This window comes from Hemicordylus capensis, chromosome 4 (genome assembly GCF_027244095.1).
Source record: "Hemicordylus capensis ecotype Gifberg chromosome 4, rHemCap1.1.pri, whole genome shotgun sequence".
Lineage (NCBI taxonomy): Eukaryota > Metazoa > Chordata > Lepidosauria > Squamata > Cordylidae > Hemicordylus > Hemicordylus capensis.
This window is the reverse complement of record NC_069660.1, coordinates 300,143,599-300,166,214: the sequence shown is the minus strand read 5'-3', so window position 1 is coordinate 300,166,214 and position 22,616 is coordinate 300,143,599. Positions and strand designations below refer to the sequence as shown.

At 42.2% G+C, this 22,616-nt stretch overlaps 1 protein-coding gene across 11 annotated transcripts in view; it reads left to right on the top strand.

Moving 5' to 3' along the window:
* Positions 1-22,616, top strand: part of TAF2 (TATA-box binding protein associated factor 2) — a 112,909-nt gene that overhangs the window by 5,841 nt on the left and 84,452 nt on the right. For 10 of the 11 annotated variants that reach the window (XR_008305798.1, XR_008305799.1, XR_008305800.1 and 7 more), the window contains 6 exons: positions 566-726; positions 10,291-10,409; positions 17,029-17,170; positions 18,507-18,738; positions 20,291-20,475; positions 22,239-22,352. Coding sequence is in view for 8 of the 11 variants with exons in the window: in XM_053244108.1 (XP_053100083.1) it covers positions 566-726; positions 10,291-10,409; positions 17,029-17,170; positions 18,507-18,738; positions 20,291-20,475; positions 22,239-22,352 (953 nt within the window). In the remaining 3 variants the exon portion in view is untranslated. Of the gene's footprint in view, positions 1-565; positions 727-10,290; positions 10,447-17,028; positions 17,171-18,506; positions 18,739-20,290; positions 20,476-22,238; positions 22,353-22,616 lie in introns of those variants that run through there. The other variant, XM_053244112.1, reaches the window with a different exon arrangement.

The window sequence follows — 22,616 nt, the reverse complement described above, 5'->3', positions numbered from 1 at the left end:
ACGAGCGCAACGTGTGCATGTTGCGCACAGGTGCATCTGCTACTTCTGGAAAACATAGTGAAGGGGCAGGGAGGTATGCTGCCGCCCCGATGGATGTTTCAGAAACCGAGCGCCGGCGGGGGAAACGCAGCAGGGGGAGGGGAATGCATCCCCCCGCTCTTAAAGCTTCACACACACACCTGCCGTTGAATCGGCTCCCACTGGTTCTGTGCACATTCCTAGTAAAAGCTGCATCTGAAGTAACATGAAAAATATCGCAGTGTACTCATTTGCTGATAAGACTTACGGAACAGTTTTTGTAGACTTATGCTATGTATGGGACTTCCTTCATTGACTAAAGACTACAGTAGAGTTCTCTTTTTGTTTCTGTGCCAGGAGAATGCACGTTTAAAAATCAGTGTGAAAAGCCATCTGGGTAAAGCTGGTATTTTTCTCATTCCTTTCAGCTGGTATAGAAAGGACCTTTATAAAAATCACTTCAGGTTTAACCTTCTTGATTTTAAAAGGTAGGCTGCTTATGCAACACATGCACGGTTCCTGATGTTGTTCATTTATGTCTGTTTAGGGTCATGTGGAATTGACGATATTTCCCACAGTTGCAAACCTGAACAGAATCAAACTGAACAGTAAACAATGTAGGATATACAGAGTGAGAGTCAATGATCTGGAAGCAGCTTTTATTTATAACGACCCCACCCTAGAAGTTTGTCACCATGAGTCTAAACAGTAAGTAAATTATTCATTCTAGCTGATCTTTATGGGATCATTATCTGTCATGGTAGGGTAGCAAGTGCACTGGAATTGATGTTCTATGGAAGTGAGATTGTTTGGTACATTTTCTAGATGGTGAAAGTGGGGTGATTCTGCCTATTAAGATAATTGACTGGTGGTGGAGCCCCTTCTTTGCATCCCATAGAGGCTGAATTGGCCAATATGTGGAGCAGTCTTCATGGTGGAAGGACTTAAACTCTGGAACTCAATTCTCCAGGAGGCATGTCTCCCACCTTCTCTTTCAGCCTTTTGAAGAACTGTAAAAATAGTCAATTTTAGAGGAGCTTTTAATGTTGCCTGATTTTCTGTTGCTGCAGTTTTGGGGGTTTTGTGTTGTGTGTGCTTTTAATGGGTTTGATTTGGTTGTGTTTGAACTGTTGATTTATTTTATTGTAATCTGGTTTTTGGCTATGAATTGGATTTGGAGCAGGGGAGATTCACTATCTGACCAAAAAGTGCAAATGCCAAAATATCCCCTCCTAACTGGACAAAGAGGCACCTCTTAAAGTTCTCTCTTTATAGTTGGCACAGAAAAGCCAATGTTGCTGTTCATCTCAGCGTCGCATCCCTTTCTGTGATTGTTGCTTGTGTTCCCTTTTTCTTTTTAGATTGGGGAGAGGGAACTATCTTCTCTTTTGCCATGTAAACTGCTTTTAAAACTTTTAAATATAATTTTTAATAGTAAATAAAATGTAAAATTTAGAAACTTCCATGCCTTTGGTGCAGGAGTAGATCTGTAAGCTTCTTTTAAGCTTCTTTTTCATCCCTCCAGTGGCTGTTGCTGGTGCCTATCTTATGTTTCTTTTTAGATTGTGAGCACTTTGGGACAGGGAGCCATCTAATTGATTGATTAAATTATTTCTCTATATAAAATGCTTTGGGAACTTTTGTTGAAAAGCAGTATATAAATAGTAGTAGTTGTAGTTCTACTTGAATTTCTTGGTGGTAAAGTGTGCCGTCGAGTCGGTGTTGACTCCTGGCGACCACAGAACCACCTGTGGTTGTCTTTGGTAGAATACAGGAGGGGTTTACCATTGCCTCCTCCCATGCAGTATGAGATGATTCTTTTCAGCATCTTTCTATATTGCTACTGCCCAATATAGGTGTTCCACAGAGTCTGGGAAACATACCAGCGGGGATTTGAACCGGCAACCTCTGGCTTGCTAGTCAAGTCATTTCCCCGCTGCTCCATTAGGTGTAGTGCTGGCAAAATGCTTGAGAATAGATGTTGCAAGTGTACATAGAACAAGAAAGGCAGCAATGTTGCCATTTTACGGCCTGGGAGTGCAAGATGATTCTATCATATGAGACTTTCATTTTCCAAGGGTATTATAATTTCCTGTGCCCCCCACCCCCCTCAGAAGGAAGTAAATTGGCTGAAATTTGCAGTCGTGTGTACTAGTTCAAAGTGGACAAAAGGTGCTAATGGCCAAAAAAGCATATCAGTTTAAATTTCTTGCAGACTTAAGCACATAGAACTGCTATGAATGTCAAGCAGTGAATAATACTATAAACAGCTTTCCCCCATATATCATTGGAGGATTTTCAACTAGGCTTGAAACTATTGTTTGTGTAAACTAAGATGTCTTTATAATTAATTGGTATTGGGGGGAAATACTTGTGTTTCTAAATGACTATACTGTTTCATCTATTTAGACAGAATGTCATAATGTGTGTTGTTAGTAACAACAAATCCTATAAGAACAAACCACTCTTTATATCATTTTGGAATCCGTCTGCATGGATACTTCTCACAAAAGCATGTTTTAGCATTAGTGTATGTGGAGAAATGAGCTTTTGAGGAAAACTGTTCAGTTTATTCACAAGAGAGTATTTATTAATTTATTTGAAACAGTTAATATACCGCCCACTCAGAAGACTCTGGGCGGTGTACAAAAACATGCAAAGCAAGACAACATTAAAATTACATGCTGAATTAAAAACTAAAGTAACTAACAAAAAAGAAAAAATAAACTACAGGGCAAAAGCCTGGCGAAAAAGAAAAGCCTTCAACAGAGATTTAAAAATCAGTAAGGAAGGGGCTAAACGAAACTGAAGGGGAAGGGAGTTCCAGAGAAGTGGTGCAGCAACTGAAAAGGTCCTTTCACAGGTCCTAGTGCCCCGAACCTCTCGGAAATCAGGGACTGACAAAAGGGTCATCTGAGAAGATCTGACCGGACTGGATGGGAGAGGCTGTATGCCTGTAGGTAGACAGGCACCAAACCCCGCAAGGCTTTGAAGGTCAAAACCAGGACCTTAAATTGAACTCGGAAGCGAATAGGCAACCAGTGCAATGACTTCAGGAGAGGTGTTATCCTGTCATATTTTCTGTCACCCATAAGTAAACGAGCTGCTGCATTCTGGACCCGTTGTAGCTTTCCGCTCATCCTCAAAGATAACCCTAGACAGAGAGTGCTACAATAATCTAAGTGGGAGATAACAAGGGCATGGGTCACTGTCATTAATGCCTGCCGATCAAGGTAAGGGCATAATTGGCGAATCAGATGAAGCTGGGCAAAAGCACTTCTGGCCACAGACTCCACCTGCTGTTCTAGCAGGAGGCCCGATTGTGCAAGAACAGTTAGAATAATTTCTCTTTAGCAACCAGTATCCCCAGCTTTTTGGATTTATACAGACAAGAAGTCCTCATATGCCTGACATAAAAAGGTTGCATGACCCTTAGGGACATATTTTCAGGAAGTACAGTGGGCTTCAGAAGAAAGGGGAGATGGATGAAAATCTCTGCTCCCCATAGCGCCAGCTCAACATTTGTTTGCATGTCAACCACTATCTCCAATGTTGTGTGAGATCTTCCTGATAGTCTTGTGATAGCTTTTAAGTTAGATGCAGGCCATCCAAGTCAGGAGGTCACACAGGCTTTTAGTGTTAAATATAAATAAATATATGGCACAGGAATAGTAGTCTAGATTGTTTTTCCACAGACACAATTATTCCATTTACAGAAGCATAACATTAACCATCTCATTCACCATATCGATCTTCTAAATTGGAATTCTAACATTGAATCACATATTTGAGCTGGACCAACCCACTTGTGGGGGCGGAGGAGAATAAATGATGGTTTCTATGACATATTAGCTTTTATTCTGGAGTCTACCTTTCAGTATTTAAATTGTGGCCTGTTCCTGTCTGTGAATCCACTGGTATTTAGTATCTAACCACAAGTTCCCTCTAAATACACACATTCTGGAAAGCAGTCCCTTGGTGATAATCAGAGGCAGAAAACTCCTGTATCAGATTTACTTTAAAGTAACTTGAAACGGGTATCCCTGAAACTAATACTGAAGTTGAGACTAACTTTTATTTCTGGTGCTGATTATGTCTTATAATAACGGAAATATTTAAATATGAAAACCCCATTAGGACAGAGACACACATTAAGAACTGCTTTGTGGATACTTTATTTGTGCTTGTGTTGGGTTTGATTCTGGAAAAAATTAAGTGTACCGATAGACTGTATTTACTGGAACTTCATATATTTAATGACATATGGGAATAGGGTGTATCCCCAAGTGCACGTTACAGTAGAACAAAAGGGCAAACTACTGGGAACTCTTAAACTGGGAGCTGCAATTGTTGGTAAATCTAATGCTAGCAGCCTCCAGGTGGCCAGGTCAGGCTTATTGGAGTAGGCTTATTGGAGTAGCCTTCCGAATTAGTGCTAATGATGCAAATACAGGGGAAGGTTATTGCAATGGATGCACTTGAGGGGAGAGCTGGTCTTGTGGTAGCGAGCATGAATTGTCCCCTTTGCTAAGCAGCATCTGCCCTGGTTTGCTCTTTAATGGGAGACTACATGTGTGAGAACTGTAATATGGAGCCGCTCGGGGCTTAACTGCAAAAGGTTTCAAGTTCCCTTCCTGGCATCTCCAAGATAGGGCTGAGAGAGACTCCTGCCTGCAACTTTGGTGAAGCTGCTGCTAGTCTGGGTAGACAATACTGAGCTAGATGGACCAATGGTCTGACGCAGTATAAGGCAGCTTCTTATGTGCCTATGTGTAGTGCGGGCGTGCTCTTGTATACTGAGAATACAGTTTTGATCTGCGGGTTGGTGATTTCTGCTGGATACATTGGGCAGGGTTCCCTCTAAGGTATGTGCACATGAACACGCTCACACATATTTTGATGTCCACTCAGTAAATTTTAGTTCCCACTCACGTTGAATCAGGGAGGCCCCGCTCTGAATGCAGTGCGCGCACACTGCCTTGATGCTGCCGCCCAGAACAAAACTCATAGGAACATAGGAAACTGCCATATACTGAGTCAGACCATTGGTCTGTCTAGCTCAGTATTATCTTCACAGACTGGCAGCGGCTTCTCCAAGGTTGCATTCCGCACACAGATGAAAATTATTAGAGAGAACACTGACATTGGGGTACATTTGCTCTGCTAACTGAGCAAGAAGGCAGCTTTTAAAGTGGTGATTCTCTTATATTTAGCAGGGGTTGAGCAAATGGCCCTATCCAACCCCTACATAGCATTCCTCCAGTTACTGTTGCTGGTGTCTACCTTAGGTTTCTTTTAAACTCTGAGCCCTTTGAGGACAGAAAACCATCTTTATTTTTCTGTGTAAACCACTCTGAGAACTTTGGTTGAAAAGTGGTATATAAATATTCCTAGTATAGTAGACCCTATTGACCTTTTTATTTCTTTGTTACATTTTTATACTGCCTTTCTGCCTTGACCAAGGCACCCAGTGTGGTTCACAATATTAAAAATAAACCAGTTGCATAAGATTGAGAAAGCAGTGTTGTCTCTGGTCGTTGGTGGTCTTTTTCAGAAGCTGAGGACAAGAGCTCCTTGGCCTGGGCTTTCTGGCCTTCCTCTCAGGTCATGCAGGTCTTCCAGTGCTCCTGGGAAGGTGGGGCACAGGGGGCTGCCCCAGTAGTCCTCACAGGCCAATGCTGGTTTATATGGGAGTTGATGCTCAGTGCCCCTGGGAAGGTGCAGGGGGTCTTCCCTGGTGTTAGCTACCATTGATTGTAAATATATGGAGCTGCTTTATACTTGGACTATTGGTCTGTCTAGCCCAGTACTTTCAGTCTAGTCTGACTGGCCAGCAACACTTCCAGATCGCAGGTGTTGCCAGCCTTACTACCTGGGAAGGTCAAGCATTGACCCCGGTGCCTTCCACATGCCTCACTATATTTTTCAATCAACTAAGTTCATATGTTCAGCTAGGAATAATCAAGTGATCTTCATGTGTTTATGAACTAGACCTAATCAGTCAGTTTTGTATTCTTCAGCCTTCAACACATTTCCTTTGGCTCTGAGAGCCAGCCCCCAAATTTAGGAGTGGCTAAATATTTGGAATGGCTCCCAGAGCCAAAGGAAATGAGTTGAGGGCTGATCTAAGAATACAGAATAGTTTCTAAGAATACAGAATAGCAGACCCCAGCTAACTGAGCAAAGAGGCAACTTTTTAACATAGTGATTCTCTTTCTTTAGCTGGGGGAGAGTAACTGGTCCTAGTACCTCCAGTGACTGTCGCTGGGGTCTATTTTATATTTCTTTTTAGATTGTGAGCCCTTTGAGGACAGGGACCCATCTTATTTATTAATTATTTCTCTATGTAAACCGCTTTGGAAACTTTTGCTGAAAAGCAGTATATAAATATTTGTTGTTGTTGTTTAGGACAAGTTTATATGCACATGAACATCACTTGAAGATTCCTAGCTAAATATATGAACTTACTTGATTGAAAAATATGGTGAGGTAACAGAACTTCCATTACATGTGGCTGTATTGATCTGGGATGGGTAATCCACATATGCAATCATCATGTATTCAGGTGTGAATCATAGCTCACAAGAGTGGTGGCATCTGTTCTCAGTAAATGCCCAAGAATGCCCCCTCTCAGTGACAGGGGACTTGAAATCGGTGTTAACATTTGAGATGTCTACAACTCCTAGACTACCCTTAAGTAATTAGTTTTTAATGACAGATTTCAGAATAGCATAATGAAGTTTACTGCAATGGCAGGGTAATGGCAAGTAGAAAGAAACCTTTAAATGAGGTCATGTCTGATTTCTGTGCGGTTTTTCTTTAGGTTTTTATTGTTCTATGCCGCAATTGATCTTCTGTGAAGGGTGGGCCAATATGGGAAAGAAAATACTGTGATTCCCTTTTTGCATTTGAACCTAGTGGATTGCATGCATGTTGGGCATATTTTATTTTTTTTTAAATGAAAAACCTAATAAAACATTAAATAGGTGAGAAAATTTAGTCCCTTTTCCCTCTCTGTTAACAGTTGGATTTGATTGGCTTATTTGAAACACAGAACATTTGCTAGTATTGAAGTTATTTTGAAGTGTTATTCCCTGCTATTTGATTGGGATGATTTATAAGGTTGTTTACAACAGAGAATATGAAAGCAGCCCTAATATTCCTTCGTTCTTTTAACAGTGGCAGAGACCTTGGTGTGCCTCCCTTCTCTTCTGCAGCCCTGGGCCACTAGGAGCTGGAGTGGAGTATTTTTTCTGGCAGGGAGGGAGATGCAAGTGCACCACAGTGGTATCTTCTCTGCCTGATGGTTGGGTTAGGTACTAGCTTCTTCTGGGCATTCAGAAGGACTTCGCAGCATAGCTCTTGAGACTATGAGACTAATCTGGAGATATGAGACTAATTTCCAAATAATACTTGAACTCTACTGGTCATTTGATGAGTATTTTTTGGATACAACAGCTGGTTCCACATGTGCAACACCAAAGGCCTTACAGTACTCATCTGGATTCAGAACACCTTTTCAGGACTGATGAAGTGTAATGAAACGTGCAGTCTATATCGCTACACTTGTCCCTCAATTTTAGCATTCTGATATTCTTCCTATTTCCTACTGTAGCACATTTTATGTATTTATAGTTGGTGTTTCCTTTACATGTGTGCATTACAAGTTGTATTAAATACATCCTAAGTGTTTTGTTTCCTATAGCACTTACTGTGTTTGAATTCCCTACTGTTCCTTAAGTGCTACACCTATTTGTTCAACCTGGGATCAGGATGACCTTTCACTTGCCATGGTTTGTTTTCTGGGAGGGAGCAGAGGAGGAGGGCAGGCATCCTCTCCACAGCTGACATACTGCACAACATTATGTTCAGGTTGCAATATGTTTCCACTGTTACACTAAATGCAAGTTGACACAGTTGACAGCCATTTGAAATAATTGTGCACAGTTGACAGCCATTTGAAATATTTGTGTCAGTTTCACAATTGCATTTGCACAATTCTTGTGTTTGGCACAGGAGCACTCTTGTGCAATTGAGCAAATGTTGCATTGCAGGGCACAATAAGATTGCTCAGTATGTCAGCCAGTGGCCTTTAGTTTGATGGCATAGGCCAATGTATGCCCTTTAGCAAGCAGTACACAATTAGCAGTTGAAGCAGGCTGTTCTTTCATAAGTACAGGAGAACAAGTTATTTGCGGGGGTTCTGTTCTGCGGGTAACAGGGCATTTAGGGCTATGGGAATCGGGGGCGGGGTTTTCAGTTCCCGGACTACCAAAAAATAGACAAAAATCACCACGAAAACCAGTAAACTGGCCAAATAAAGTGCCCTACCACGCTCTACTTTCCTTTAGGAATCGAAGAATGCCCCCCAAGAGTCAGAAAGTCGCCAAATATTGCAAATTTTTGCTGTGTTTAAAAAAATGAACAATAAAATGGGTCCCATAAAATGGTGGCCAGAAATGACCTCAGAGGTCATTTCCCCCCCCCCCACAACCCGTGGATATGCAAGTTTAACTTTTTTTGCCTCCCCCCCCCCCGGCAGTGTATACCAAGGTCAGGTGTTCATTACCCAACCGCGGATACACAAAACCATGGATGATGAACCATGGATTAATGAGTTTCTCCTGTAGATATAAAGCATTTTCTAGGAGAGGAACAGTGAATCAAGAAAAGGAAGGCTGCTTCATATTTGCAAACTAGTTGTGTAAAAAGAAAAAGGAAATATTGAGCTAAGAAAGGTATTCTCTGTTCTTCATTAGGTTACTTTTTAAAAGAATGTTAAAAGTATGGTGTAAATCCACTCAGCCAAGGAACTAAATTGACTGTGAAATCACCACCATTAGAGTGCAACAGGATGTAGATGAGTTAGCAGTAATGAATGGGTTTCGTTGTGGCTAGCTATTGGAGGGTTGATTCTTAACTCTGTATTTCCACACATTTGCGGCTTGAAATGTAATATACAAAAAATTAAAACTTCGTGTGCAGCACACAAAATATGTTGTATATTATAACCTAAGTCAAAAAGATCATCACTGCAATAAAAATGGTTTCAATCATATAGGCAGTATGGTAGTCATTGGAAAATCACTATTTTGTGAGTTGTGGAGAGGCAGGAACACATGCAGCCTATTTTGCAGTAATTGCACAGGCTGCAGATTGGCTTCTGGACCCAGTTCAGGGTCTCGAGTCCGTCATGCCTGGGACTCTCACACTGCAGAGACTCTCTGTCCCCTTTTCTTTGTGTGGAATAGGTCCTGCTCCATGTGCCCATCTCACATGAGGTGATGACGACATTAGGGAAAGAAGCAGGGCCTTTGCTCTAATTGCCCTGAGATTAGGTACATCCTCCCTGATCAGATTCAGAGTTTTGTGGTTCTCACAGCTTTTCAGAGAACATACAAAGCCTATTTTCTCTCAAAACTCTTGTGAGTGGGGATTTCCAGTTCTGTAATACTGCTGCTACAGAGTACAGCATTGTTGTTTATGAGGCTGCTGTTTTAAACTGAGTTGGCTGGCCTTGTAGTAGCAGGCATGAATTGTCCCCTTTGTGAAGCGAGCTCCACCCTGGTTTGCATTTGAATGGGAGACCATATGTGAGCACTGTAAGATATTCCCCTTAGGGGATGGGGCCACTCTGGGATGAGCACCTGCATGCTTGCATGGAGAAGGTTCCAAGTTCCCTCCTTGGCATCTCCAAGATAAGGCTGAGAGAGACTCCTGCCTGCAACATTGGAGAATCCACTTCTAGTCTATGTAGACAATCCTGGGCTAGACCAATGGTCTGACTTGGTAGAAGGCAGCTTCCTATGTTTCTATTCTTATGGCTATTGTAAGGAATCCACAAATCCACTTGCCTGCTCGTCAGTGACAAGTACCTCCAGCTCTCTGGCAAGCAGGACATCCAGCACCATATGGGTCTCCTCCTCAGGGGTCATGTTCTCATTGCCTTTTTTGAGAAAGTTAGAAACAACAGGAGCCCTTCTGAGCAGTGGGAGAGGCTCCCACTGTTTCTTACTGTCACCATAGCCCACAACCCTGCTTCTTTCTTGAGCCTGCTGCACACATTGGGGGACTTGGTGGGGTTGAGGGGGAAAGGACATTGGTGGCAATTACAAATGGTTAGTAAGCCATGGCAACAATTGTGGGCCACTAGGTTTTGTATTGTTGGAAGCTGCTTCTCAAACATAGGAATTACTTCGTTGAAAACCTTCTTTGCAATCCCAACTAGAATTTGAACCTAAAATGTGCCAATTGTGTATGTTCTTGTTCCAGGAGAAATCTCAACTACTTTTCCAATGCCTATGCTGCAGCAGTGAGTGCTGTGGACCCAGATGCTGGAAATGGAGAGCTGTGTATTAAGGTGCCATCAGAGCTGTGGAAACATGTTGATGGTAAAGTGCAGAGACCTTCTTGATTCTTATGATGAAGGTGCTACAGCTTTGCTGACAATTATTTAACATGAATGTTTTGTGGTGTGGTTGCATGCTAAGTCCTGGACTCCGAGGAGAGGTGGATCAGGCAAGCTGTGGCATTATAAGAGCTGTGGAAAGTTCTGGAAATTGCTTCAAGCACCTTAGACTCTTTTCTGTATATAGGAGAAGATATACCAAGAGAAATAGTCCCCTATAAACGTTAACTATTTCAGTACACTCATTTTATAATAGAGTGAGGGGGGTGTTGATATCAGTACACTCATAATATACTGAGAGGGGAAGCGGATATCTTTGAAGACATGATGCCTGAGTGAAACATGATTGTTTCACTCAGGCATCATGTCTCCAAAGATATCCACTTCCCTTCTCAATATATTGATGTCATGAATGTGATCAAATGTTGTATGTTTTCCTTGGAGGGAGGGCGTGTTTTCCTGAGCTCTTCCAATACCGTCATTATAACTGTTTTTCTTTCCTTCTTTTAGTCCTTATTTTTATACTATCTATATTATCTTCTTTTAAATATATATATATATATATATATATATATATATATATATATATATATACACCTTTTAATCTCTGGGCAGATGTTTTAGCTATTTGTTTTCCTGCTAATTGTGTTTTACCACTCAAACCTTCATGCACTATGACGAGGAAGAAGAGAGCTCGGCTCAGTCCTACAGCTAGCAATGTGGAGGAGGAACACCATCCTAAACAATCTTGGATGGATAATTTTTTGCCTCCAAAATAAGTGCCTCCCATATACCAGCTTCGTTGAACAGATTCAGCCCGTTGGAGTCTTTAATTGACCCAAATTCAGAGCCTAATGAGAGGGCAGCTACGGCTTCTCGTCAGACTGATATAGCTCAGACTTCACAAGACACTGAAAATCTAAATGCCACCTTCTCTCAGTTCTGCAATCTTACTGCAAATACCCTTAAACCTATGCTGCAAAATCTGCATTCTCTTGAAAAGAAACTGGGCTCTTTATCTCTGCTTTGTAAACAAAAATTCTCCAGACAAAGTAATTCCCCCAGAAAATGCAATTGTGCCTTTTCACCTAGGGCTCCTCCCACGCAAATGGGGACAAGAGGATTTGTATTTGTATCTCCCCAGAAACATATTAACAAGTGTTGCTATGTTTTGCAGTCAAATTGTATTATGCTCTTGATTTCTAGAATTCCCATAAACTATTCTAAATGGCATCACAAGGAAGCCATTCTTCGCTCTTTGAGACTTTTAACGCATTCTTCCATTTCATATCAGGATATAGTCCATTACAACTATCTACCTGATTTTAATTCTTATCAAAGGATTATGATTACGTTTAAAACCGCCAGGCTTCCTTAGATGTTGCTTCATTTAAACTGGCTATTGGCTAGACATGGTATTAAAACTCAAAGATGTTTTGTTGATCTGCAGCCAACGCCTTTGTATGCACAGAAGACCAAAGAGAGAGCACAAAAGACCAACTCATGTTATACAAGACTATGTTCATGTTTCTGTGCAACTAATAGCCTGAATCCTGCAAATGATTCCCTTATCACTGACTCTCAAGGACACTCCACTCCCTTTGAGTCTTCACAGCTGGCTGAGCTTAAACAAGGAAGGCAAGAGCTGCTTGCCTGTCTGGCCCCAGCTGCAACTAATTCTTCCAGACCTAATGACTCTCCAGATCTCATTGATATGATCTCCTCTGAATTACACGAGAGTTCTTTACCACTGATTGAGACAGTGGATAATTTGGCTTTGCTGGGAAACAACACAGAGAAAAATGCAATGATTTCAATTTCTACTTCAACTCGGACAATCAACAATCTCTCTATTCACTCCAATGAGCCATGATCACCCTGTATCCCACATCCTTCTCACGTTTCTAAATTTAGCTCGGAGGTACTGAAGCTGGTTGACTTAGCCATTCAAGAGAATGCTTTGATGGAGAAAAATAGGTGGGCAGGCATGCTCAGTGATTCTCACTTTGATGCTTTACAGTCCACCTTGGACCCTACCCGTATGTCCTCTACTAACAATCCTTTGGAGAGCTCGGATGTTCTGGTCTCTCGGGGGGATTCTGATCCCCTTCGTGATCTGCCAGTTGATACTACACGGGAACCTTCATCAAGACCCTCAGTCGTGCTGGACTGGCCATCGGCTACTAACTGTGAATCCTTACGAAGATCTCCTCCTGTGCTGGAGAGTGATGATGCCCTGGACAAAGAGTGTCCTCAGTTTCGACAAAATTGACTTGTGGGGTCCACGGCGCAACTCAGGGTGCTCTCCTGGAATGTGGCCAGTTGGAAGCACAAGATCTGTGATTTAGATTTCCGCTCTTTTATTAGCAGTTTTGATATTCTTTTGTTACAGGGAACATGGGTTATTGGTAACATCTCTTTGTCTGGTTTTTTCATGTACTCTCTAGACACAGTACCAGGTACAAGAAGGGGTAGACCAAAGGGGAGCTTGGCTATCCTTACTTCTACTATGCTCAAGGGTAAAGTGTCCCTAATTGGTCAACTGGATAGCCCTTGCCATTCTTATTAGCCTGAAAACATTTAATGTAATAGCGATCTCTGTTTATGTACCCCCTGTTGGTTCCTGTTCAAACTCAGACAAGATATGGCTTAAACTAGAGGCTTTCATAGCCTCTATCCAAGCAGCCTTTTTGGGGACTTCTGTGATAATGACTGGTGATTTTAATGCTCATCTGGGTCCTGATAATGACACTCTTTGAAATAAATTTCATTTTCATCCTCTCGATACCCCTATTCCACCGCCCCTGCTTACAAGGCACTCTAAAGACCCTAGGTCCAATACTCATGGTTTTAGTCTCCTGTCCCTATGCCATAAGGAGGATCTCCATCTCCTTAATGGCTCTGTTAGAACAGATTTTCCTGCTGAATTCTCCCATTGGACTGGTCCCAATCCCTCTTTGATTGATTATATGGCTATTTCACTCAATTTGGCTTCGCGTGTCAGCTCTTTTCAGGTGGTCCCCCGCCCAGAAAGTGACCATTCTCCTCTTGAGTTACGCTTACGGTCGACTGGTTCAATCCATTTGGTGGATGGACAGCTGCCCCATTTAGAATTGGAACATGGGCCCCTTAAAGCTAAATGGACAGAAGAATGCGCCATCCGTTTCTCTGCAATACTAAACTCAGATAAAACTAGCAGTTTGCGAGAGGCGATATTAGCCCCACGTACCATTCAGGAGAAGAATTCTACTTTCTCCTACTATCATGGTATTCTGGCTCTTTTACTTCCTGTGCTGGTTAAACCTCGTTCTCATTCTAGTAATTATCTTAAGGCTCCATCTAAGCTGTGGTTCGATCTTGACTGCGTGAATGCAAAAAGGGATTTGGTAAGGGCCTTTAAAAGCCGTGTTGCTGATCCTTTGATAATCTCTAAGCAGAAGATCTAAAAAAAGAGATCACAATATAAACAGCTAATTAGAGATAAAAAATTTCAAGCCACCAGAGAAAACTGGGCTAAATTAATCGAGGCGGCTAGATCAAAGAATCAAGCTATGTTTTGGAGGCTGATTTCACCTATAATGGGCAAAGCTTTGTCCTCTCCTTCCTATTGCATTTTAGCTGCTGCTTGGGAAGAGCACTTTCGTTCCCTTTATAAAAGGGTTAGTGGGATGGATGTTAACATCATCAATGAATTAAATAATACAGTGATTCCCAGTTGGGACCCTGTATCATGCTCCGAAGTCGAAAGGCTTCTTAAATCTTTTCCTAGAGGCAAGGCCCCGGGAAGCAACTTTATTACTATCAATGCACTACGGTCTAATCTTGATTGGTGGGTACCCCTGCTCGCTTCTCTCTTCTTACATCGACTCCTCGGCTAATATCCCCTGTGATTGGGGTGTAGCCATTATTATACCCATTTATAAAAAGGGCAACAGGGATGACCCTAAAAATTATCGCCCAATCAGCCTTCTAAACGTGATTAGTAAGAGCTATGCTAAACATCTATTTTATAAATTGGTGGATTGGATTGAGTCAAATGATGTTCTGGCCCCGGAGCAGGCTGGCTTTCAGGTGGGCCGGTCTACCCTGGAGCACGCCCTCACTTTACAACTTTTTTCTGAAAAATACTCCAGTAAGCCAGCTCCCGGACTTTATGTCGCTTTAATCGACCTTAAATCCGCATTTGACCTTATATCCTGTGAAAGGCTCTGGCATAAACTGTGGGATCTTTCGATAGACAGAAGGCTGTTATTATTGATCTCTTCTTTGTATGAAGGCACCCTTCTGAAAGTACGCTGCAGTGCACTGGGGGCCTTTTCAACTGCGATACCTACATACAGGGGCGTGAGGCAGGGTTGCATCCTAGCTCCCTTATTATTTAATCTATATATTAACTCGGTGGTCTCCTTTGTATCTACACCTTCTACACATCCTCCCCAAATAGCAAACAAGCATTTATCTATCCTCTTATATGCGGATGATATGGCAATTATGTCCCAAACCCCAATCGGTTTGAGATGTGCCCTGGGTCTCCTTTCAAAATTTTGTTCCCAAGAGTTCATTGAGATAAATTATGAAAAAACAGAAGTCCTAGTTTTTGCAAAACGACCCAGGCAATATTGTTGGTCCATCAATGGTCATAGGATTGCACAGGTCAACTCCTTTAAATATCTAGGAGTGGTTTTCCATTCATCAGGGTCAGCAATGCCCACCTTAAATCTACTTTGCTGACGGCACAGCTAACCACAAATCTTATTACATCCTTTCATTTCTCGAGGGGGGCTTCCTACATACCCTCTGCAGTTAAGTTATTTGTATCTAAAGTCCACCTCAAGTGTTGTACGGAGCCCAAATAGGACCTGTTAGCAACTTTTCAGCTTTAGAAGCCCTGCAGTCCTAATTCTTGAGATCCATATTGTCAGTTCCCCGATGCGTGCCTAATGTTGCACTAAGATGAGAGGTGGGTATGATCAGATTGGAAACCTGTTATTGGAGGAATATCATTTTATTTTGGTTAAAATTCATCTTTTCTCGTGTAGGACTGGCCCCCCTTATTAAGACTGATTCCTTTAGATTCAAGTGGAAGACCCAAATTATTGATAAATTGGCTCATTATGGTTTCTCTCAGGATGAGATTATCAAAATGGGATATGATCGAGCCAAGATCAAACAATATATCATGGATATGGAACTGCAGGAAGAAGTTGCTTCCTTGCCTAAGAATGTCTTCTTGGGGGATCAGATGCTTAACATTAAACCAGCTAGCTATTTGAGGCTAATTACCTTTCCTAAATTTAGACATGCTTTGACGCTCGCCCGTCTAAATGTGCTGCTATCTGCTGTCATGGAGGGAAGATTTAAAGGTATCCCTCTCTCTGTTCCACTTTGCCCCTGCGGGTCTGGTCAAGTGGAGACAAGTGCGCACGCTATTTTATATTGTAACTTTTATAGGGACGCCCGCTTAAGATTAGTGTCCCCTTTGCTGCAACGTTTTCCTGGGCACGTGGATGACTTCTATCTGAAGTATTTACTGTCCAGTCTTGATGATGAGCTAATTAACAAAATGGCTAGGTACTGTTATATCATTTGTAACATCCGTTTAGGTTTTCAGTAATGTTTTGCTTTCTTTTTCCTGCGACTCTTGTTCTATGATTGTAATGGAGGGTGCTTTGTTCCTTTTGGTTACCAGCAAGATCTGTCTGGAGCTTCCCATAACCGTCTTAGGTTTACTCTGTTAATATTGCGTTGCAATTTGTGTGATTTACTTCATTGAGTTTCTGCAAGTACGTATGTTTATGTGTGTATGTTTTATTATGTATTGGTCTATGATCGCAATAAAGTATCTATTCTGTTTTGTTCTGTCATGAATGTCGGATACTTTTTAAAGGCCATATCCTGAGGATGGGTGTGGGTGGAACGAAGCATCAGATCCCAAAACAGCTTGCCTAGAGGAACAGCTCAGAAGGATGGAGGGCCAAACATGTTCCTGTTGTAGCTGTCATGAGGAGGGCGGGGGAAGGAATAGCATTAAGCCAAGTGGAGAGAGATGAAGTGGCACACCTGAGGTTCCAGAGGAGGGCAAGATGAGGGGGTGATACCACCCAGTTGGGGAAGAGCCTATCTCCCTATAAGAAGAGGGAGAGACAGGAGGAAGAGGCAGACTGGCTGAGGGGAAGTCAGAGGAGGACAGTTTCTTGGAGTTAGAGGCTCAGACAGGAAGAAGCTTCAGGGCATCTGGAAGACCTTCACATGTTCTTCGTGGGCTGTAAAGTAGATGCTCTCGGTGAGGGAGGAGTAGCATATACAAGGAATGTACTAGGGAACCAGAATGAGGAAACCACTGTTGCCTAAGACTGGGAGACTGTATTCCGCCTGTAGCTGCCTGCTTTTAATAAAGGTATTGTTATCTAGATGCAATCTTGCCTTGCTCTGTTTCTGTTGAAGTCATGCAGCCAGCTCCAGACCTCAACCCATTTGACTTGGAATTGCCCCCATGGGATAGGGAGGCTGCCACAATAGGCTTGTCATGGTTTTTTTTCCTGAGAATGGATTATTAAATTCATTCATACTAAAGATGTGGTTGCTGTTTTTGTGTGCTGTAGAATTAAAAGTCTTAAAGGTACACATCAATTTTTCTCTGGACCAACCAAAAGGAGGCCTTCATTTTGTGGTTCCCAATGTGGAAGGCAGCTTGGCAGAGAGAGGGGCCCATGTCTTCTCTTGTGGATATCAAAATTCTACAAGGTGAGAATTGTACAATATTATCCTGTTAGTGCATTCCTGGTTAAACTGCCATGAACCTTGTAAGGGCAAAGTGCTGTGAGAGAGATTTCATCTTGTTGTGCTTCACAGTTATATCTAAGTATCTTAGGACTACTTCTTATATAACAGTTTAGGGATGTGCACGGAACCAGTTTGGCCAACAAACCAGGCTGGACCGGTTCTGTGATACTTGTATAGGGGAATCCGGGGAGGGTTCCCCTTTTACAAGTAAAGGGGGCATTCCGTAGTCCCTATTTTAAAGGAAGCCGGGAGGGGGAGAGAAAGGGGGCTCCTCCATACCTTTAGTGGTGCCCATGGAGGCAGCAGAGAGACATCGGAGGCAGCGGGGGCTCCTCCAAGCCCCCTGCCAGCCTCCTAAATTACATCCCAGGCTGGTCTGGGCTGTCGTTTGAGAGGCCGGCAGGGGGCTTGAAGGAGTCCCCACCACCACTTCCAATGTCTCTCTGCTGCCTCCAGGGCCACCACTAAAGGTAGGGAGGAGTACCCTTTCTCTCCCCCTCCCCCGCCTTCCCTTAGAATAGGAATTAGGGAATGCCCTCTTTACTTGGAAAGGGGAATCCTTGCTGGATTCCCCTTTACATGTATCCCTGAACCGGGGCCAATCCGGTCCAAACTCAGACCACCCGAACTAGGCTGGTTTAATTTGAACCGCGGTTCAATTCAAACCGGCTCGTACACTCCTATAACTGATTCCCTTCAAAGGTGGGGATAAACCTGAATACGCTGCCATGTATTGAGGTTGCACCTCTCTTATTAATTAAGAGCCAGCAGCCTGATGTGCTAAATAATGGTCCAGTGCTACATGAGTGAACCTAAGGGAGACATGCGCTCTTGCATTCCCGATCCCTTCGCCTCCTGCCTTGTGTGAAATGAGAATGAAAGCTTTCACTTTCACTTTAAGAATATAAACCACAGTTCTGCATTATATACAAATTTGGGCAACTGCAGTTTCTTAGTTACATGTAGCTCACTGGAATTAGGACAAACCAGGAAATCAAACTATGGTTTGATTCTGGTTTGATATTCTGGCTTGAACTAACGCTAATTATTTAACAACCCTCAGTTTTCTGTGTTCATGGCATAATCCCTACATTGGAACTGAATTTGTTCTAAAAGTGAAAGCTTCTGCTCTCCTCTCACATGTAGCGCTAAATCATTGACTGAACTGGGCCTCAGTCTCTGCTCTTTGAGCAAAGATTCCATACAGCGCTGCTGTTCTCCCTTTAGACAAAAGCAGTAAGGCATATAATTAAGGCAACAGAATTGTGATGTTTAAATGTCTTCATTTTCTTTCTAGGTTTTGGTTTCCTTGTGTTGATTCATATTCTGAGCTATGCACATGGAAACTGGAGTATACTGTTGATGCCACAATGGTGGCTGTCTCAAATGGAGACCTGGTAGAAACCGTGTACACGCATGACATGAGAAAAAAGACCTTCCATTACATGCTGACAATTCCAACTGCAGCCTCTAACATCTCTTTGGCTGTTGGGCCATTTGAAATCCTTGTTGATCCTTACATGCATGAGGTACTGTATTGAATTGTGTGTAAGTATTTCTATTCAGCCATTTGTGTGCATGGCACTTCGCAAGTAATGAGGAGGCCCAGGTCCTTGTCCCAGCAGTCTCACAATCGAAAAGTGACACAAGGGGTGAAACCAGGGAAGGGAAGGGAAGCAGAAACAGAGATGAACTGCTGAAGACAGTGGCTCACATTCTGCGCAAGCTTCCATGCTCATTGTAACACAGTGTGCATGCAGCTGTGAAAGTGCACTCTTGTGCTCACAAAAATAGCACAATGGACGCTTGCACAGTATGTGAGTCTACATGATCATTTTATATATGCATACTAAGATGCAGTTACAGCATAGTATGGGGACTAGAGGATTGACCGAAAGGCTTTCTGTGTTACCGGAGACAGCTGCCTTAATGGCAGTTCAACTGCAAACCGGAGGGGGCTTGATGGAGTTGGCTTCTGCCTTCATCGATGTCCTTGGCAGTTCTTGCTCTTGCTGTACAATTCTTCCTAGACACAACAGAATTTATGATAATACTCTTTATGTGATTTTTGTTAGGTATCGGTGTTGAGCTGTTTCGGTGCTGTGGGGAGAGGAGCACTGAGGAGGATCTTTTTTTAATTTAAAAAAAGAGAGAGAGACACTTACCTGCTCTCTGCCACCGCAACTTCCTGCTGCGGAGGCACTTGTCCCAAGAGCCCACATGCGGTGCCGGCGCGCACATGGATGCACGGACGCCATGTGCATGCTGATGCAATGCATGGGTTCTTGGGACAAGTGCCACTGCAGCAGGAAGCTGCACATGTTGGTGGAAAGCAGGTAAAGGCCTGCTCTCCTTAAAAAAAAAAAAAAAGATTCCACTTGCCACTCCCCTTCCTGCAACACTGAACCGGTTAAGACCTTGTCCAAATCGGTTTGATGCTGAACCAATGCACGAACCTCTCTGTACTTCTGTTCGTGCACATCCCTGATTTTTGTGTCGCCTTTTATATTGGTCTGGATATGAAAGGTGTCTTAGATAGTGTTTGATTTGGATTTCAGTCTTGTTACCCTGGTTGTATGGAAATTCTAAGATGGCTGTCCTTTTTGTTACCTGCCCTTGAGCCTTCAGGCTAGGGTAGGATAAAGAGTGAAAGTAAGTTGTTGACAGGCAGAACCATAGAGGTGGAATGTAAATCTTTCTCAGACTTCTGCTGCTTGTCCTATTTCATGCTTTGTGACTATTTGAATGTTCTATGTCTGTTCCTGTATCATCAGAGGGTACCACTTTTAGTTTGACTTGTAGTGGATTTCAACAGCTGGGAGCCACACTGCAGCCACTTAAATGCTTACTCTGGTTGAGGAGCGGTATATAAATATTCGTCGTTGTCAGCTGGCATTGAAAAAGCTGAGGGTTCTAATAGGCACTTTCCCACGTTGTCACTTTACTCTTGGTTGTCTCACTTCTGTCTTGTAGGAGCAAAACGGCTGCTCTTAATATTTCCCTTATGTAGAATTTCAGATTAAAAATGTTAATGTTTGACTACTTGCTAACTTGTACACATTTTTGTCTTCGTTGTTATAGGTGACTCATTTTTGTTTGCCCCAGCTTCTTCCGCTGCTCAAGCACACCACATCATATCTTCATGAAGTATTTGAGTTCTATGAAGAGATACTTACCTGTCGCTACCCTTACTCCTGTTTCAAAACTGTTTTTGTAGATGAGGCATATGTTGAAGTTGCTGCTTATGCTTCTATGAGCATTTTTAGGTTAGTTCTTATAACTGTCCTATCTAAAATGTGGTTTTAGAAGTGCCGGGTTGCCCACCATAATTCATTACATCTTACTTTGGTGAGGAGGTGTATTTTGTCAAAATCCATTGAAGTGCATGTGGCCCAGAGAATAGTGTTTCATTTGGGCCTGGGCTTTGCTTGAAGCTCAGCTGTTGATTCGCATGCCACTAGATGGCTTTGGGATAACTGCAGGTTGGCTAATGTTTCCAAAGGGAAGAGTTTACTGATAGTGAATGTGATAAAAATAGTGAACGAGATAAGAATCGCAAATAACATTACAGCACCACCAACTTGGATGCCAGTCATGTTAACATTTTATCATTTCCAAATTAATTCCAGCCCCAAGCAGCCAGGTTTAGAAAGATTGGGTGTCACTCATCCTGATGACTTGTAGCATGTTTCCAGTTTTGATTCGATGGTTAGAATCCAAAGTCTATTTGGCAAGCCTTATATATCTTTGATGGGGCAAAGGAAGGCTTTTGACTCACAACCTTTTCCTGAAACTGTGCTCAAGAGAAGCCAGTTGGGGGGAGCTTCAGAAGCAGCCACTGGTGCAATGCAGTGAGCTGTTGCCAGTAAAGGAGAGCCAAGTGTGTGGGCAGGGCAGGCTGGTTCACAGTGCCTGACCTTGGACGAGATAAAGGGCTGCTGAATCACAGCCAGTATTTAATGTTGTTGCTTTATTAAAAGAGTGGCGGGGTGGGGGGAGAAAGAATAAATATTGAATAAAATAGTTCCCCTTTTGAGAAGAAAAAATGTATTTGACTGCCTGCCTTTACTTTTCTTTAAATATATCTTGTGTCTGGTCTGGTTTTGTTCCAGGAAAGGGAAACTGTCATTATTTTCTTTGATAAAACACACAAACTAAACTGGCACAATATACTGGATTTGAAAGACAAATCCTAATTACAGATTTAAGAACATAAGAACAGCCTTGCCGGATCAGGCCCAAAGCCTACCTAGTCCAGCATCCCATTTCCCACAATGGCCCACCAGATGCCTCTGAGCATGCCGTCTCTCCTGCTGTTGCTCCCCTGCAACTGGTATTGAGAGGCATTGTACCTCTGAGGCGGGAGGTAGCCTGTAGCCACCAGACTAGCAGCCATTCATAGGCCTGTCCTCCATTTGTCCTAAGCCCCTTTTAATAAGAATATTTTGAACCATCTTGTATTTTTGCAGCTTAACGTTTTTCAAAAACATGTATACAGTTTGTTCAGAGATCTCAGGCCCCTAAAATGTAGCATATTTTTAAATTGTTGTTTTACTATTTATTTATTTATTTATTATTTATTTATTTATTCGATTTTTATACTGCCCTTCCGAAATGGCTCAGGGTGGTTTACAATTAAAAACAGAAACCATTAAAACCAATAACAATTAAAACAGAAATATAAATATGAACACCAATTTAAAAACATCTTAAAAAAACAATTAAACTATCAGAGATATAACAAAATTTAGCCACTGCATTGGTATATTTATTATTAAAATTTGACAATAAAATTTTTAAGAGAGACTCATCTGGATAACCAGGAAACATTAAACTACCAGAACAATTAAAACCCTGAAAACCAGGTTAGCATTAAAACAATTAAAACTAATTAAAAACCCTGAAAGGCCAGGCCAAACAGATGGGTTTTAAGGGCTCTCTTGAAGGTCCGTTTTACACGTTTAAATACGAGAATCTGTTTTCTGGAGATCTTGTTCATGAACCATTTTTGTATTTGTTTTAAAACCAGCACAAACCTTTTGCACAGTGCAATGATAATAGATGAGACCCCACTGACCAGGAGGTGTTTGGCTCAGGCTTTGGCCCAGCAGTTCTTTGGTTGTTTCATATCCAGAATGTCTTGGTGAGTAGATCTTACATTGGTTATACATCCAGAATTTTGCCTATCAGTAAGCTTTAGCATCACTAGACATAATGTAGATCAGTAATACTCTGGCCATCACGGTGGCCGTAAAATGTTTTGGATTTCTTAAATGTACAATATGATAACCTCTTCAGCTCTTAAAAATGATGCAGGGAAGTGCATGTGTTATCTACATTTGCTTAATACTTAAGAAGCCCCATCCAGATAACATCTATATATTTAATTCTCCTAAACGTACCTGTT